This window comes from Balaenoptera acutorostrata, chromosome 12 (assembly GCF_949987535.1).
Source record: "Balaenoptera acutorostrata chromosome 12, mBalAcu1.1, whole genome shotgun sequence".
Taxonomy (NCBI): Eukaryota; Metazoa; Chordata; class Mammalia; order Artiodactyla; family Balaenopteridae; genus Balaenoptera; species Balaenoptera acutorostrata.
Genome location: NC_080075.1, coordinates 69056080 through 69070845, shown reverse-complemented (window position 1 = coordinate 69070845; position 14766 = coordinate 69056080). Strand labels below are relative to the sequence as shown.

The 14766-nt window shown below is 54.6% G+C and overlaps 1 protein-coding gene across 2 annotated transcripts in view; it reads left to right on the top strand.

Moving 5' to 3' along the window:
- EHD3 (EH domain containing 3) overlaps positions 1 to 14479 on the top strand; it is a 30336-nt gene extending 15857 nt beyond the window's left edge. The window contains exons 3-6 of one of the 2 annotated variants that reach the window (XM_007191376.3): positions 251 to 348; positions 9550 to 9668; positions 10278 to 10442; positions 13868 to 14479. In XM_007191376.3, coding sequence (XP_007191438.1) covers positions 251 to 348; positions 9550 to 9668; positions 10278 to 10442; positions 13868 to 14395 — 910 coding nt within the window. In that variant the 3' untranslated portion in view covers positions 14396 to 14479. Of the gene's footprint in view, positions 1 to 250; positions 349 to 9255; positions 9669 to 10277; positions 10443 to 13867 lie in introns of both variants that reach the window. The other variant, XM_007191375.3, reaches the window with a different exon arrangement.
- The last annotated feature ends 287 nt before the right edge of the window (positions 14480 to 14766 follow it).

Sequence of the window (14766 nt, the reverse complement as noted above, 5' to 3'; positions counted from 1 at the left end):
CGACAGCAGGGGCTCACAAACGTAGGCCCACAGCTGCCTTAGGACCACCCCGGGAGCTTCCTCAAAGTACAGATCCTGGGCCCACTACTGGGGCTGAGTCTAGCTTGGAGCTGGGAGTCTGCACTGGAAGGCGGCCGGGCTTCAGAACCTCTGCCCAGGGCAGGAGAGGTTGGCATGGGGCTGAAACGAGGGTGCCTGAGAGGCAAGGACAGGACGGCGGCTCACCACGGATGTCCTCCCACCCCTGCAGGTTCGTGTGCGCCCAGCTGCCCAACCCCGTGCTGGAGAGCATCAGCGTCATCGACACGCCGGGCATCCTCTCCGGGGAGAAGCAGAGGATCAGCCGAGGTAAGTGAGGCAGCTGGTAGGGTTGGCTCTGACTCTGTGCTGTGTTCTTTCTGGTACGTTCTCTGGCTTCCATACCAGGAGAGAGGCTCCTGGGGCCTTGCTGTCTCTTGATGAGCCAGTGCTGCCTCGTGTGCTGTGTGGGGTCATCCTAGGCAAGGGTCAGCAGATGGGTTTGGGTCCACTACAGCTCAGGAGACGGCTGGCCTCGGTCTTCTCATCTGTGAAATGGAGACATCAGTGTCTGCATTATGCACCTCATCGGGTTTCTTCATGGGCCAGACCCTGGCTTGCTTCTGAAGTTCCGGCTGCCCCTGCCCCAGGAGCTTGCAGCTCTGCAGGGGAGACAAGTGCCTGCCGAGGACTCCAACCAACAACGTGAGGATGACAGTGTGCTCTGGGGCGTGAGAGTCAGGAGCTGGGTATGTGAAAGCCCTTGAAAACTGCTCATTCCAGACAGATGTGGGTAATTGTTCACTGAAGGAGGTTGCCGGCATGCGGGTCGGGAGCTGGAACTCGGGAGCCAGACCACCAGCGTCCTGAGCCTGCCTCTAACACTTCCTGGCAGGGTGACCTGGCGGGTTTCTTTCCTTCAGCTGGCTCATCTGTAGAGTAGGGGACATAATTCTATCTACCTTCTAGGGTTGTTTGAGGATTAAAAGAAATAATACAGGTAAAAAGCCTCCTACCTGGCACATAGCAAGTCCCCAGCAAACATGAGGTGCTATAGACCATCATCATCATCACCATCACTGGTTTTTTCCGAGCTCTAAAATCCTAGATGGATACTGTAAAAATCTTGAAACTACAGGTCCCGGCTCCCCTCCCCCAGCCTCTCCTGCCACACCATGCTGTGTGCCCCAGGTAGCCCCCAACCCTTTCTGCGCCGCATGCCGTATTGCTGGGAAGAAAAGCTGATGAAGCCACAGCCAGCCCAGTCCTGGAGCTAGGAGCTGGGAGCTGGGAGCTGGGCAGGAGCCAGATCGGCACTCAGAGGGCAGCTTCCGGGAAGGGAAGGCTTTGGACTGGCAAGAGCTCTCTGAGCAGCAGCCAGGACTCTGCCCTGAACTGACCTTAGGTGACTGTCTGCCTTCCTCCTGCACGTGCCTGGGGTGAGGTGCGTGTATGGTGGTGCAAGGCCGAGGGGGGCAAAGAACCCACGGCCCTGGGGGGAGGAGCATCTCCTTCTGGCCTACCTGCCCTTTGTAAGCACCCTGGCACCCTGTTCAGGGCCCTGTGGTTCGGGGGAGGGTGCAGCGTGGGTGGCTCTCTGTCTTGTTTCTATTTGTTTCCCTAGATACTCCCTTTCTCCTGACCAGTCTCTAACCTCATGCCTTAAGTCTTCTTCCAAGTTCATCCTGAGTTTAGGCCTAAAAGGGATTTACTGTTTCACACAAACAGCCTGTATCTCCTCGAGGAAGGCTTGGAGAGCAGCCAAAATTCTCCACCTGAACTACCCAGGGGGTGGGGGGCTACACAAGGCTAGTGCAGCCTGACAGGTGGGTCCAGAGAGGATTCCAGCCTTCAGGGGTTCCAAGGGCACTGGACTGGGAGTTTAGAGCATTGGGTTTTAGAACCTGTGGGTCTCCAGAGGTCACATTTTCCCCCTGAGCCTTAATGTCCCCATGCATAACAAGGGGTAATGATACCCATCACATGACCTCGTGAGGTCCACAGATGGTAATGGAAACACAGACATCAGCTCTGGGTCTGGATCACAGTGAGCTCCCTTCTTTCCTCTTTATCTGCCATCCAGGGTCACCCTGTTAAACAACCCCAGGGTAATCTACGTGAATGGCCTTCCTTGCAGTTGTGCAGTGCACAGCCTATGCAGCTGTACGTGGCAGCCCTGCTCCTAGGGAGTCCTGCCTTCCTCAGCTTCTGTCCCATTCCATTCTTTTCCTATCCCTCTACCTTTTCTCCTGACTTTATCTTTGGACCTCAGTGGCTGCTCTACAGCAAATTGGGGGCTTGTTCTTCTTGCCCACCCTTCCTATTGCCTGCCACCCCATACCGACTACCACCAGGTCTCACCCCACCTCTGGGAGAAGTGATAGCCCTGTGTGTATCCATGCAGACCAGTTTGTTCTCTGCCTTCCTGATTCTAGACTATAAATGCAGCTGCTGGCAAAAGTAGCCTGTGATAAAAACAAGAGCTGAGAGCTGGGCCGCCATTCCTGTATCATCAGCCTGGGGCAGTGCTGACCCCAGCACTCCACAAGAGACCAGGAAAATTGGGTGGGGGGCAGGGATCAGACACCCTCAGATATCAGGGGCACCCCAAATGAGAAAAGTTTCCAGTATGAAGACCCCCTCCGCATCTTCCACAATCAGCCGTAGAACTCAGTAGTTCAGTTTATGCCTATACACATATGCACCCCCCATCTACACACATCACACCTCCCTCCACACCCCGCTCCCCACACACGCACACAAGTGTGTGCACAGAACCAAACGCACTTCACGTGGCTTCTCGCCCGGGGCTCTCAGAACTCTGGGTTTGGCCGCAGCACAGATTTGGTGCTTCTTGCTTTCTTCCAGCCCAGGGCCGGGCAGGGCCCCGTGGATAGTCCACGGACAGCCCTGCAGGAGGGCACCCGACTGAGGGCTGTATTAAGCCTGAAATCCAGCCCACGTTCCGCTCACCGAGCCTGATGCCAGGGCATCGTTATCAAATCCACACAGAGCCACCTCTGGGCCGAGGCCTGGTGTGCCGCATTCTGGAAAGCCAGCTGCTCCCAAGGGGCTCCCCGGGCCTCAGGCTTCACGGGGAGGAGCACTCAGGCCCCAGGCCACAGCTGGACAAAGTGTGGCCCCTCGGCCCGGACCTGGGGGGCTGTGTGTGTCTTGGGGGGAGAGCAGAAGCAAGGGACGTCCGGGAACCTGAGCCCGGGAGGTCCCAGGCCCACACTTGTCTCTGGATGTAGATGCATTGGGGTGGGCGGGAGAGGGGCAGGGAGGCAGTTCCTGGAAGTGACAGGATGCAGCCCAGGACTCATTACTGGGAAGAAGCAAGGATGCAGCAGAGGTGGGAGGGCTCCGGAAGCCTGAGTGTCCTCACGCTTGGGAACCACATTTCCTGTCTGTTTCTCGGCTAGAAATCCCCACAGGCCCCACCCTAGAAAAGCAACCCCATGGCGCGTTGCACACATCACTCCCAGTGGACCCCCCTCCTGTACAGGTGAACTCAGGAGGGCCAGAGCAGGAAAAAACTTGCCCAGGTCACAAAACTGGGATGGGAATTCTGGTCTCCTGCTTCCCCGTCCAGTGGCTTTTCAGCACGTTATCATGGCCTGCCTGCCCAGGAAGAACTCAGAGAAGAGGAATGAGGGCAAACTCTCATGTACAACTTTCCCCTGGGGGACCCCGGAGGGTCTGGGCTGATCCTCACAGCCTCCCATCCCTGGCATCCTCACTTAGGGGCCTCTGGGGCCCCAGACCGCATGCTGTACATACACGGCTCTGGGGGCATCACACGCGGGGACAGAGCAGCAGGGTCCCGACTCCCTTTAAAAGGCTGCACTGACAACTTGTGGCCCTCTGGGAGGCCTGGGATGAATCTGCTGGGCTGCTTTTCAAGGTTACTTCTGGGAGGCAAGTAGTGTGGCCTTTGTCATCTGAACTCTTCCCACATTTTGCAAACTGATGTCTTCTAATTTCTCTTTTGCTAAAATGTCTTTAAATCTTGAAAGCTTTTGGGGGGCAGGATGGGACCTTTTAAGTACCCACCACAAGTAAGTGCCTGGTTGGAGGGCTCAGCCCCCTGAACTCCAGCCTTGCAGGGCTCTGAGCCGAGAAGGGAATGCAGATGGAAATAAGGATCTGGGTCCTAGGCCCGAGTTTGCCACCACCTGGCTGTGTGAGCTTGGGTGAGCCCCTTAACCTCTCTGTTCCCTCTCCCTTCCCTGTGTGTGCCTGTTTACCTCCTGGCACATGGAGCGTTGTGAGGATCAAATGAGATCCTGTGGCTGAAAATACAAAGAAATGTGCTGCCTTGTCAGCACCCTTGCACTGCCTTTCTTTTTTTTTTAATAAGCTTTTTTTAAAAATTATTTTTGGCTGTGTTGGGTCTTCGTTGCTGCGTGCGGGCTTTCTCTAGTTGCAGCAAGCGGGGGCTACTCTTCGTTGCAGTGCGCTGGGTTCTCTTGTTGCAGAGCACGGGCTCTAGGCGCACGGGCTGCAGTAGTTGTGGCATGCAGGCTCAGTAGTTGTGGCTTGCGGGCTCTAGAGCACAGGCTCAGTAGTTGTGGCGCACGGGCTTAGTTGCTCCGCTGGATGTGGGATCTTCCCAGACCAGGGCTCGAACCCATGTCCCCTGCATTGGCAGGTGGATTCTTAACCACTGTGCCACCAGGGAAGCCCCTGCACTGCCTTTCAGGCTGTGAAGGAAGCTGGTTGATGACTAAGGAGTTGCCGCACTTATTGTGTTTGTCTCATTGACTTCCTCCTGCCTGGCATTACTTAGAAATGCTTTCCTTCCATTCCACTGGAGCCTGGGGTCAGTGGGGAGAGCCCCAGCTCCCTGCAGGTTGCCCAGTCTCTGCTCCAGGTGGCTGCACACCAGATCTTCCAGAGGCGGCAGACTTGCTACCCGCAATTCCAGGACAGCCAGCTTCGCCATCAGTCTCCTGGAGCCTGAGTCTCCCACCACCCACTAGTCCATATCTTATGAGCCCTTGGGCTGCTGCAGGTGCTCAAGAGCTCCTATTTTGGGGCTCAGAGCCGTTCCCAGGACCAGCGAGGGAAAGGGGGCCTATCACCCTAGACATCAGGGCAGAGACTCCAGACTGAGTCTGGGCCCTCCCTCCGCTATCTTGTTGCCATGGTTCTACCATTGACCCCTCATCAGTCAGTCATTTTTATTCCCGTTTTTCAGCTGAAAAAAACTGAGTTTCAGACTTGCCTAAGGCCACACAGAATAAATGGGAGAGCCGACCCGTTCCCTTTTCCTTAATAGGTCACGTCTGTGCCTTTCAGATGCTCCCATTCTTGGATACGCATAAGCCCAGTCTACAGAAATAATTAAATACCCAGCCTGGAGCCTGCTAGGCTCTGAATAGCCAGGATCAGGGAGGCTGAGCTTCAGAGGAAGCCCACAGAGTCCTTGCTTGATTCTCATTTCCTCACAGCCACACCTGAGGAGAAAGCTTCCAGCGTTACCCAGTTGGTAATTTGATAGCCAGCCTTGCCAGAACATACAAAATTTGCAAAAGTGGGAGGATGAATAGGAGGCCTCTGTGCTTCTGAAATCCTAGAACGGGTTCGCAGAAGCCATCTGCCTGTTCTCAGGCAGGAGCAGGCTTCACATAGGCAGCCCAGGGCATCAAAGACAGCAGCCCCCAGCCTTCCTTCTCCTTGTCCTGCAAGAGCTTCCTTGTTTCTAATCTCCATCCATCCTGCTGTACTCCCCACCCTCATACCTTCAGTCTTAGAAGCAGGGAATTGTGAACTGAGAAAGGAAACTCAGAGATCTTCCAGTCCAACTCTGTGGATTAACAGGCAAAGAGACCAAGGACCAGAGAAGGGAGGCTACTTGCCCAAGAACACACAGCAAATTCATAGCTGAGCAGAAACTAGAGGTGGGCTTGCCCGGGCCAGTGCTCCTCGGGTGACCCCTTCAGAGCACACCCAAGTCATGGAAACTGGCGCCTGGAAGGAGCTCTTTATAAAGGGGCAGAGCCGTAGGGACAGCCAGGGTCACAGGCAAGCAGCCTCACCTGCATCCTCTTCTTTGATTGGATCCTCACAGCCGCCCTCTGGCAGGGTCTGGTGGGTTCCAATTCAGAGACCAGAAAACTGAGGCCCAGAGATGACTTGTTCACTGTCCCTGGGATGTAAAAGGCAGAACAGGGCTCACCTTTCAGGTCTGTTCAGCAAATGCTGATAGAGCACCTGCTGTGTGGGGGCACCGTGCTGGGCGCAGAGGAAGCAGAGGAGGATGGAGCAGCTCCTGCCCCGCCCAGCTCCCTGTGCGCTGGGGGGAGGATAAACCCCTGGGCGAGCAGAGAGGCAAGGGCCTGCCTGAGGGGCACCTGACCCAGCCGTGAGGACGGGAACGGACATGGGCCGGCCTCTTCCGGCGGCACTGACCTGCTGCTGCCACTCTCCTGCCCCACCCCAAGCGGGGGCTGGTCAGCTTGCTGGGATCTGCCCCACCCCCGTCCAAGCTTTTGCAGCTGGGGCTCCTCTTGCACGGCTGCTGCCATCTGGGGGTGGTGAGAGCTCAGGGGCCAGAAGCCTCTTCTCTGCAGCTTCTCCGGCCCCTTGGCTTTCCCCAGCCCGTGGAGGGCTGGCTGGAGTGCTGGGCTTAGGGCAGGAAGACCTGTGTTCTGGTCCTGGCCCTCCCTCTGCTTGGCCCCGGGCGCATCTCACCCACTTGCTTTGAGCCCTGTCATTAAGCGCCCGGGGCCAGCTGCTGGGGCTGCACGGCCGGCTGTGAGCTGCCGCCTGTGAGCAGTGAGCTGTGCACTGAGCAGTGAGGGCTGAAATCTGCTGTACGGGAGGGAGGGAGGGCAGAGGGAGGGAGGGAGGGCGCAGCACGCTCTTCGCAGCTGCCCTCCCCGCGGCCTGCACCACCACAGCCAAAACCTTGTCAGGCTAGATTTGGGAGCAGGTCTCAGCAGAAGGCCAGAGGCCTCTGAGCCCCCTGCCCTCCCCAGCTGCAACCGAGGGCAAGTCTGCAGGCTCCAGGCACCAAAGCAGCCAGGCCGTGACCTGTCTTCCAGGTTGGGGTGGATGGGGCCCGGGAGTCAGTTTGCCCTGATTTTCTGAGCCCTCTGTCCCCCCTCCTGCCCACGGCTCTGAGGGACGGCCTTCAGAAGGTGAGCGCTGCCCTCCACCTGGCTGTGCTGAGGGAGACTGAAAATAGCCTGGAGCCAGCCCTGGGAAGGGAGGAGGCAGGGGAGCGAGCAGGGGCAGGCTGCTGGCCCACCGGGAGCAGGAGTGCAGGCCGCCTGGGCTCTGGGGGGGCTGCTGGCCGGCCCGTGTGCAGGGAGGAGACGGGAAGGGAGCGGGAGGCGGGGCGGGTAGGGGCGCAGGCGCAGGACCGCTGCCAGCACGGCCTGTGTAGGGCGCCCAGGGCCCCGTGGCTGGGTCCAATCCTGACCCCCCAGCATGCCAGTGATCTGGCTCTCCCCTCATCTCTGAACCTCAGGTTTCTCCTCTGGAAAGTGGGATTGTGCCTGCCGCAGAGGGTGGTACGAAGGGGAAATGAGGTCATGATGTGAACTGAATCAGAAGCTCTGAGGTAGGCCCAGCCATCTGGGTTTTAACAGGCCCCCTGGGGGATTCCGCTGTGCGCTCAAGTTGAGGACCGCCGTTCCAGGCGAGCAGAGCTGCTTGCATCTGACTCAGTTGCAAAGCAGCTGCCTAATGACCTGCCCTGGTCTCTAATCTTCCTCTGTGAGGCAAGGCAGGAACTGCTGGCTTTTTCCCCCGATGGCTGGGTCTCCCATTCAATGGTGGCAATGAGCTTTGGGGCCCCAGGGTCTATGCCCCTGAAAGCCTGTGATGTTGGGAGCCGGGGTCGTTGATCCCACCAGAGCCTAAGGAAGGGCTCCTACCTCCCTGCCAGAGGTGTGGCACTGGGGAGCAGCAGAGGGCCTAACACCTCCACCCTCAAACCCGTGCTGCTGCTCCTGGGCTGTGTGCCCTCGAGCAAGTCACTTTCCCTCTCTGAGCTTCAGTTTCCCATCTATTGTCCTCTATTTCATGGAAGAGGAGACTGACGCACAGAGAGGTGAAGCTGCTTCTAGCTGTTAAGGGTCAGTGAATATGAGGCTGAATGTGCCGACTGTTGGCATGACCTCCCCCTCCAGGCCCTCCCAGATCCACTGCTACTTGGGGTTGAGCAGAGCAGGTGCTGTGGGGTTCCTGGAACCAGCCTGACCTGAAGCAGCTCAGTGCTAGATAACCAACGTGTGGCAGCCAGAGGTCTGTCCCATGCTAGGGAAGAAACCCCTTGTGGTTTTAAGAGTTGGGAATTTGGGGCTTCCCTGGTGGCGCAGTGGTTAAGAATCTGCCTGCCAATGCAAGGGACATGGGTTCGAGCCCTGGCCTGGGAAGATCCCACATGCTGCGGAGCAACTAAGCCCGTGAGCCACAACTACTGAGCCTGAGCTCTAGAGTCTGCAAGCTACAACTACTGAGCCCACGTGCCACAACTACTGAAGCCTGCACGCCTGGAGCCCGTGCTCCGCAACAAGAGAAGCCATGACAACGAGAAGCCCGTGCACCGCAACAAAGAGCAGCCCCCGCTCACCGCAACTAGAGAAAGCCCGCACACAGCAACAAAGACCCAACACAGCCAAAAATAAATTAATTAATTAATTAAAAAAAAAAAAAGAGTTGGGAATTTGGGGGCTGCAGCTGATGAATGAGGAATGAAGCGAGCTTATGAGCAGGCATGAGAAGAAGTTGTGTGTCAAGAGCCTCAGATTTCTTCCAGACCAGTGATGGGCATGGTCTGAACCATGGGACCTTGTTAAGAATTTCTGGGTCTTTATTCAAAATATATGTCCAGAGTTTCTTTTCCAGCAGGGCCCCTAGCTCCTAAAGACAGTAAGCAAGGATAGGGGAGCTGGATGGTGGCTGTGTTTTATGGGGATAATGATGTTAATAATAATAACTAGCATCTACTGAGCGGCTGCTAGGTGCTGGGCTCTGAGCATCTTTAGTCCTTAAAATTCTATTAACTAGATACTATTAGTACGCCCATTTATAGATGGAAAAACACTGACTCAGAGACATTTGGTAACTGGCTGAAGGCCAAATTGTGAAAATGTGGAGGAGCCAGATTTGAACCCAGATCTGCCTCCCGAGACCATGTTATTTCTGCTGCACGGGCTGCCTCCCCCCAAAACCCTACCCTCCGCCCCAAAGGCCCCGCCCCCTGACTCTGCTGTGTCTCAGGGTACGACTTCGCGGCCGTCCTCGAGTGGTTCGCCGAGCGGGTCGATCGCATCATCCTGCTCTTCGACGCCCACAAGCTGGACATCTCTGATGAGTTCTCAGAAGTCATCAAGGCCCTCAAGAACCACGAGGACAAGATGCGCGTGGTACTGAACAAGGCGGACCAGATTGAGACGCAGCAGCTGATGCGGGTGTACGGGGCCCTCATGTGGTCCCTGGGGAAGATCGTGAACACCCCGGAGGTGATCCGAGTCTACATCGGCTCCTTCTGGTCCCACCCCCTTCTCATCCCAGACAACCGGAAGCTCTTTGAGGCCGAGGAGCAGGACCTGTTCAGAGACATCCAGAGTCTGCCGCGAAACGCTGCCCTGCGCAAGCTGAACGACCTCATCAAGAGAGCCAGGCTGGCCAAGGTGAGGCCACCTGGGTGGGGGCGGGGATGGGCAGCATGGGCGGGGCCAATGGTTTGGGGTGGGGGGGTTAGCTGCAAGAGCTGCGGGGGGCGAAGGGGGGCAGGGCAGGAGAGTGTGGTGGTAATGATCACAAGCCCTGGCGTCAGATGGCCAGATTGGACTCACCTGCACAGTTTACTGTGTGATCCCGACCCCAGCAAGGCCCTTAGTTGTGCTGTGCCTGTTTCCACATACGTAAAATGAAAGGATTAGAAGGTAAAGTAGAATAAAGAATGGAAAAGCCCTCATCACAGTGCCTGGCATCCTCAGAAGTGCTTTGTACACATCAGCTGCTGTTACTGTCTTCCTCATCAACGTCATCACCAGAATTTCCATCCCTGTTACTGCCTTGACCTGAACCTCCCCACAATCTCACCTTTCCCCGGGATTTAGCAAAACCACGTGCGCTGCAAGCAATGGGAGAGAAAGAGGGTGGAGACAGAAATAATTTCGGAAGTAGGAGCAGGAGGAGGGGGGATTTATGGGAAGAGGTGGGGTGAGAGCCGCCCTAGAGGGAAGGAAAGAATTGATGTCTCGATCTGAAGGTTTCTCTCTGCCCCTGTTATTCAGGTCCACGCCTACATCATCAGCTCTCTGAAGAAGGAGATGCCCTCGGTGTTCGGGAAGGACAACAAGAAGAAGGAGCTGGTGAACAACCTGGCCGAGATTTACGGCCAGATCGAGCGGGAGCACCAGATCTCACCTGGGGACTTCCCCAACCTGAAGAGGATGCAGGTAACCGGGGTCTGGGGCTCCAGGAAAGGAACAAGCTGCCTAAGAAGCCTGAGCTTGGAGGAGGAGGCCACCCTCGGATTCCCCGGGTGGAAACTCAACCCAGAATCAGTAGGCAGGCAGGCAGATGGCCCTGGGTCTGCCCTTCCTGCTGGGCTGACACTGGCCCAACAGGGGCCGTATCTGGGCCCAGGGAGAAACGTGGAGCCCCAGTACTCCCAGTGGGCAGCAGCGTTAGAGGATGTTCGGGGGTCTGATACCTCAAGTTTATGACCTTCCCCAGTCCTGGCCACCACAGGTTTGGAATCCCCACCATGTCATGTGAAACAGGACAAGTCACCTGACATTCTCCCGGCCCTTCATTCCTGAAATTTACCACTGAGCTCCTCCTTGGGAGCGATTTGGGACATAAGCCACAGAGAAGCAGAAATCCACACAGGAGCTCACCATCTTCGGAGCATACCATGGGCCCCTCTCTTGGGCCAGGGTCAGTCACGCATAGTTTCTTATGTGTGAAAAGTCCTCTGAGGGAGGCATTTCATCCTCCTTTTACAGATAAGCAAACTGAGGTTTACAAAGGTAATTAACCTGCCTACGGTTTGAGTAGTGTTTACACAGCCTGCAAGTAGAAACCCCAGGAGTGTCCAAGGTCTAAGCAAAAAACTACCACACCATACTAACTGGATCCTCTCTGACCCTCTGTCTTTTCATCTACGTATTGAGGCTACAAAAGCACCACCTTATATGGATATTGTGGGTGTATATCAGAGAATATTTGCAAGGCACTTAGCATGGCCTGGCACCAACTATGCTCTTAAAATGCAGAAGCAAGTTAGGTGAGATGTCACCAGTAGAGGAAGCTGGGTGATGAGCACAAGGAACCTAGCTCTCCGCACAATTTTTGCAACTTCTCATGATTAATTCTCATGTAATTATTTTAAAATGAAGGGCTTCCCTGGTAGCGCAGTGGTTAAGAATCCGCCTGCCAATGCAGGGGACACGGGTTCAAGCCCTGGCCTGGGAAGATCCCACATGCCGCGGAGCAACTAAGCCAGTGTGCCACAACTACTGAGCCTGCACTCTAGAGCCCGTGAGCCACAACTACTGAAGCCCACGCACCTAGAGCCCGTGCTCCGCAACAAGAGAAGCCACCGCAATGAGAAGCCCGCGCGCCGCAACAAAGAGTAGCCCCCGCTCCCTGCAAATAGAGAAAGCCCGCACGCAGCAACGAAGACCCAAAGCAGCCAAAAATAAACAATAAAATAAATAAATTTGTTAAAAAATAAAATAAAAAAAACAAAAATGAGGGGCTTCCCTGGTGGCGCAGGGAATGGTTGAGAATCTGCCTGCCAATGCAGGGGACACGGGTTCGAGCCCTGGTCTGGGAAGATCCCACATGCCGTGGAGCAACTAGGCCCGTGAGCCACAGCTACTGAGCCTGCGCGTCTGGAGCCTGTGCTCCGCAACAAGAGAGGCCGCGATAGTGAGAGGCCCATGCACCGCGATGAAGTGGCCCCCACTTGCCGCAACTAGAGAAAGCCCTCGCACAGAAACGAAGACCCAACACAGCCATAAATAAATAAAAGTCAATAAACAAAAACAAAAACAAACCAAAAAAAAAACAAAAAAAAAGATTTAAGTGACTACAAGTCAACTCACATTATCAGCTACCATGGTTTAACCTTAGAAAAATAAGAATAAAAATAAAAATAAAAATGAAAAGTTTTTAAGAATTAGGGAATTAGGAAAAAATAGCAGCAGGTGTAGTAGTAATATTGTTTTTGCTCTTGTTGCTTTTAGGGTTTCAGAATATCAGTATAGTCCCAAATACGCATTTTTAATTTCCTATCTAGTAAAATAAAAAGAAAGAAAGTATAGACATCCAAAGTATGCATTTGTTCATGTATCCATTCATTCCTATAACCACCTACTGGGAGCCAGTCACTAATTTCAGAATTGTTTCAACTTTCAGTTTCTCTTTGAATTAAGAATTTAATGATCTGTAAGCAAACATCTGGGGAAGATGACATTTGAAAGGGACCATATGACTTTTTAATGTGAGGAATTCTTTTGCAACATAAATGGTTTCACCTTCTCACTTGTTTGCCTGTCTGATGTCAGGTTCTGTCAGGGATGCTGGATCAGTATGTAAATAGCTGTCCGGTAGGGGCATATGTGTGGGCTGATGGGAGCAACCCTCACGTCCTCTGGAATATACTGGGACCCCCTAGTTGGGAGCCCACGAAACACGCTTAGATGTGGACAGGCTGGGAGAGACAGGGACCTTAGGAGGTCGTGCTGAGGGCAGGAGAAAAGGCTTGTCTGCTCCCCCCTCCAATCTCCAGACCCCCCGCCTCCCTGATCCAGCCCTGCCCTAGAAGGGAGGTGAGAATGCCCAGGCTCACACTTGGTCTTGAAATGTAGCTGTGGGTGTTTTCTGAATTTTTCTGCAGTGAACTCAGTGTGCTTGTCCTGCCACTGTCCCCTGTGCATTGGCCTCTGCCCAGTGTCCTGAGATGGCTGTGGCCAGAGCCAGGGTGGGAGCAGGAAGCTCTTGTCTTATCATTACAGAGGCCAAGGAGAAGCTGGATGCTTGAGACTCAGGACCTTTCAAAATGGCAAAGACATGCAAAGTGGAACATATTTCTTTTACTGTGTGCTGTAGGGGTCATGGGAAGCCAAGGAGGGGAGCTGTTGCCCGTGCCTACTGAGTCAGAACCCTCAGGGAGAAGCCAATAGTTGAAAACTCTCTCCAGATTATCCCGAGAGCATCCTGATTAAGAACTACTGGCTTAGGAATGACCTTTGACTTCTACTATGATTTGTTTTTAGTTGCCTATGCCTCCATTTTTCCTTCCCTATATAGGGATAGCATGTGATTTCCCACTTTCAGAAGGTCACGGGGGAGTGAATGAGATAATTAACGTAGTGAAAGCACTGCCAGTGTTCTCGAGTATAACCCTTACTGAAGTAGACACCCGCATGACTCAGTCTCAGAGGGGTACAGCATTCAAGAACCACTCACTGTTCAATAGCCAAAACTAACTTAAAGAGAAATTTAATTATAGTCATCCCTCGGTATCCACAGGGGATTGGTTCCAGGACCCTCCACAGATACCAAAATCCATGGATGCTCAAGTTCATTATATAAAATGGTGAGGTACAGTTGGCCCTCTGTATCCACCGATGCAGAACCCTCGGATACAGAGAGCTGACTGTATTTGCTTTCTAGAACGCTAAAGGAAATCCAAATGGATCAAACCAGTGATTGTTAAATTTCCCTTTCTTCTCCAACCCCTGCAACTATTTTCTCTCTTGAAAAATCCACCAAGAGCCAACGTGCCTTTTTTCTCCTCCTCTCATATCTTTTGTGGATTTCCTTCCATTGTCTTCTGGCCTCACCTTCTTTTTTCTCTCTCTTTCTGCAGGACCAGCTGCAGGCTCAGGACTTCAGCAAATTCCAGCCACTGAAAAGCAAGCTGCTGGAGGTGGTGGACGACATGCTGGCCCATGACATTGCCCAGCTCATGGTGCTGGTGCGCCAGGAGGAGACACAGCGGCCCGCCCAGATAGTGAAGGGCGGAGCGTTTGAGGGCACCCTGCATGGCCCCTTCGGGCACGGCTATGGGGAGGGGGCTGGGGAGGGCATCGATGATGCTGAGTGGGTGGTGGCCAGGGACAAACCCATGTACGATGAGATCTTCTACACCCTGTCACCGGTGGATGGCAAGATCACGGGCGCCAATGCCAAGAAGGAGATGGTGCGCTCCAAGCTGCCCAACAGCGTGCTGGGCAAGATCTGGAAGCTGGCCGACATCGACAAGGATGGCATGTTGGATGACGAGGAGTTCGCACTGGCCAACCACCTCATCAAGGTCAAGCTGGAGGGGCATGAGCTGCCCAACGAGCTGCCTGCCCACCTCATACCCCCATCCAAGAGGAAAGCCACCGAGTGATGGGAGGCGGGGAGGTCCAGAGCAGGCAGGTGTTAGAGGAGATGGGAGAGGTGATCACATACACACAGACACACACACACACACACACACACACACACACACACAGATGTTGAGAACAGCATTGTGGATAAGAGGGGACAGTGATCTCTAGGTTTCTAGGTGGATCTTTGCGTAGACACATCTCCAAGTTCTCAGCATTGGCTGAAACACAGGAGCACTCCCAGGGTCCCAGGTGTCAAGCCTAGGTCTCCATCCCTCTTTCCCTCCCCTATTCCACTGCCCAGAGACCCGCCTTCTCCCACAGAGGGGGCAGTTCACTCACCCACAGATGGCCCACCTACCTCCAGATTCCCCAGACTCAGAGCAGGTGG